Raw genomic sequence first — 3475 nt, 5'->3', positions numbered from 1 at the left:
CGTGTTTCTGCGTCGAGGAGCGACTTGCTCACATAGTAGACTGGAAGCTGCTTCGCTTCCTCTTCCCGAACTAACACTACTGAGATAGTCGTCTTTGAGACCGCCAGATAGGTGTAAAGCTTTTCCCCATCCACAGGCTTGGAAATGAGCGGAGGGGAGGTCAAGTACCTTTTCAATTGTTGCAAGGCTTCTTCGCAGGAGGGGGTCCACTTAAACTTGTTAGACTTCTTGAGTGCATGGAAGAAAATGTGGCACTTGTCGGCGGATCTGAAGATAAAATGGCTCAAGGCAGCTACTCGTCCTACAAGGCGCTGGACGTCTTTGATGCAAGTTGGGGATGGTATACTGAGGATTGCTCTGATCTGGTCGGGTTTGGCTTCTATCCCTCGCTGAGTTACCATGTAGCCCAAGAATTTACCTAACGAGACGTCGAATGAGCATTTGGCTGGATTCAACTTCATGTTATACTTTCTTAGGAAGGCAAATGCTTAGCTGAGGTGGTCAAGGTGCTGTTCGGCTATTAGGGACTTAACAAGCATGTCGTCGATATAAACCTCTATAGTGTCCCAGAGGTATTCGGCAAACATTTTGTTGACTAGCCGCTGATAGGTAGCCCCGCCATTCTTCAGACCGAATGGCATCACCTTGTAGCAGCAGGTTCCCCTCTCCGTGATAAAGGTTGTCTTCTCTTGGTCGTCCCGATGCATCAAGATTTGGTTGTACCCTGAGAAAGCATCCATGAAACTAAGGAGCTCGTGGCCTGGGTCGCATCAACCATCATGTCGATATGTGGGAGCGAGAAGGAATCCTTAGGGCATGCTTTGTTTAAGTCCGTGAAGTCGATGCAGACTCTCCACTTTCCGTTCTTTTTTTTTACAACCACGATGTTTGCCAGCCATTCGGGGTAGTGGACCTCTCTGATCATACCGTTGCTTAGTAGCTTTTCAACCTCTTCATTGACAATCCGGTTGCACTCTGGTGCGAATTTCCTTATCCTCTGCTTCACTAGCTGGTGATCCGGATCTACCTTGAAGCGGTGGACCATTGCCTCTGGATTGATCCCTGTCATGTCGGCGTGGAACCAGGCGAAATAGTCTTAGTTCTGTCTGAGGAACTCTATCAGCTTCTCTCTTGTCTCGGGCCCGAGGCAGGAACTTATGTGTGTTTTTCTCTCGGGGTCGTCCGGATGTAACTGTACTTCATCTAACTCTTCCATAGATGGTTGATCCGGCTCGGTCGAAGGGGTTGGATGAGACTGTAATTGCTATGAAGCGTTACCCTTACCCTTAAAGGCGTTCTTGTAACAATCTCTGGAAGCTTTTGGGTCGCCCTTGATTTCTTGTACTCCCCATTTGGTAGGAAACCTGATCGTTTGGTGGAAAGTGGATGGGACCGCTCACATGTCGTGGATCTAAGGTCAACCCAAGAAGACATTGTATGGTGAAGGACAATCGATCACTAGAAATAGGGTCTGCTTGTTTACTCCGCTGGCGTAGATAGGAAGGACGATCTCTCCGATGGTGTAATTTTGCTCAGAACTAAACCCAACCAGTAGGGTCAGCCTTCTGTTGATGTTTGCTTCTTCTAGACCCGTAGTCTTCACTGCTTCAAGGAACAGAATGTTTACTGATGATCCCCCATCTATGAATACCCTCTTGACCAGAATATTGGCGATCTGGAGAGAGACGACTAAAGCATCGTGGTGAGGTGCTGCCAGGGTGACCGGCTTGTCATCTTCAAACTGAATTACCTGGTGGGAATGTGACCGAGAGGACGAGTGGATAGATTGTATTTCATGGTGGTTATTGGCTCTGGCGTAGCGTTTGGCTGAAGAGTAACTTACCCCACTGAACTCTGACCCTCTTGAGATGATATTGCAAAATCCTTTTGGCGTAGGTTCTTGCGAAGGTGGAGATTTTTCTTTCGTGCTTTTCTAGCTGATGGTACCTTTATCTGTCAACAGATCTCGGAGATGTCCTCTCTTCAATAGTACGGCAACCTCCAACCGCAGGGCAATGCAGTTTGGGGTGTTATGTCCATGGTCGCCGTGGAACTCGCACCACTTGGACGTGTCTCTCCTTGCTTCATCATTTAGCTTGCCTCGCCACTTAACACCAGATCCCATTCCTTTCATGTTCGCCACCACCTGGGCTGGTTCGACGTTGAGGTTGTACTTTGGGATTTTGTATCGGGTTGGTCTAGTTGGTCTGTTGTCGGTTCTAATTGGCTGGCGGTCATATGGTTTTCTTACTCTGTTCTGGTTACGAGGAGGGGGCTGGTGATGGGGTTCAATCGATCTAAATTCTGGCCTTCTATCATTCCGCCTTGGGTCATACCTAGTGTGTATTGCCCGATTCATCTCATCTTCTTCCCACCTTATCTGAATCACTGCTCTGGCCAAGGCGTCCTCCATCGTGGTGCAGCCAAGCTTCGTCAGCTCTTTGTACAATTTTTCATCTTGGAGGAGACCCTTCCTGAAGGCATCTACGGCTGTCTCGGGGTTACAAGAAGGGATGGAAATTTTCTCTTTGTTGAATCTGCCGACATACTCTCTCAGTGGCTCCCCCCTTCTCTGGTATACTCTGTATAGATCAGCTGAGAGTTTCTCGAGTTTTTTGCTACTGGCGAACTGCTCCACGAAGGTGTCGGTGAGCTGTACGAATGAGTCGATGGAACCGTTCGGGAGATTGGTATACCATTGAAGTGCTGGACCAAATAAACTTGAACCAAAACTCTTACACATGCAGGTTTCCCTCAACGCTTGGGGTATCGAAATAGTGAACATTCGCTGCTTGTACGAGGCTATGTGATCATCTGGGTCGGTTGTGCCGTCGTAGGGCTTCATGCCAAGGATAGTAAATTTGTGGGGCATGTCAGCTAGGGCGATCGCATCTACAAAAGGTGAATCGGCGTAGCAGTGGGGCCTGCTCTTCTTGGTGGGGATCGGCATTCTTAGTATGCGCCTCCTCAATGCCTCTACATCAACCAGTCACTTGGCCAAAATTTGTTCCATGGGAGAGGGTGATACCACTAGGTCATCCCATTTGAGTTGGTCAGCCATTGCATTCGACAAATTTTGTTAGGTCATTCTGCGTGGTGTAGCCTGGTGCATCATTCCTTCATGTATTGCCTGGTAGCTTGGATCACCGTTCACTCCCTTCGGTTGGATGACTCCCATTGTAACTGATCGAGTGTTTCGCCCTACATGAATAGTCAAAGGGGTTGTTTGGTACTCGCTCGGTCCGTCGGGATGGATGGACTCGAGCAGGATGGTTTGATTTGGGTGGCCGTTTGACCCGTGAGGGTAAGCCGAGCTGAATGGGTTTTGTGTAGGAATGGTTGACTAGAGGTGAGGTGGGATGGCTAGGATGGGTGGTTCTTAGTAGAGTGGGCTTTCTGTCACTTGGACGCCTTGATCTTGTGATTGAGGTGGTTCGGCAGAGTGGGGTTTCGTTGGCAGATCTTTTTCTCCATG

At 48.8% G+C, this 3475-nt stretch overlaps 1 protein-coding gene across 1 annotated transcript; it reads right to left on the bottom strand.

Annotated features, from left to right (window-relative positions):
- Positions 1-1417: 1417 nt before the first annotated feature.
- Positions 1418-2413, bottom strand: LOC116109545. The gene is made up of 2 exons (XM_031395772.1): positions 1948-2413; positions 1418-1827 (listed from the first exon to the last, which is right to left on the bottom strand). The coding sequence occupies exons 1-2, from the start codon at positions 2411-2413 to the stop codon at positions 1418-1420; spliced, it is 876 nt and encodes a 291-aa protein (XP_031251632.1).
- Positions 2414-3475: the final 1062 nt, after the last annotated feature.

The sequence above is a fragment of the Pistacia vera genome, unplaced genomic scaffold, assembly GCF_008641045.1.
Source record: "Pistacia vera cultivar Batoury unplaced genomic scaffold, PisVer_v2 Contig581, whole genome shotgun sequence".
Taxonomy (NCBI): domain Eukaryota; kingdom Viridiplantae; phylum Streptophyta; class Magnoliopsida; order Sapindales; family Anacardiaceae; genus Pistacia; species Pistacia vera.
This window is presented reverse-complemented; position numbering and strand designations above follow the sequence as displayed.

What these genes read in the sequence shown, in the direction of transcription:
- LOC116109545 (XM_031395772.1), bottom strand. Translation starts at nt 2,413, where the DNA reads ATGGAGGACGCCTTGGCCAGAGCAGTGATTCAGATAAGGTGGGAAGAA. An exon ending in AGATCTGTTGACAGATAAAG is followed by an intron (nt 1,828 to 1,947) that starts GTACCATCAGCT and finishes GTTACTCTTCAG; the next exon opens with CCAAACGCTACGCCAGAGCC.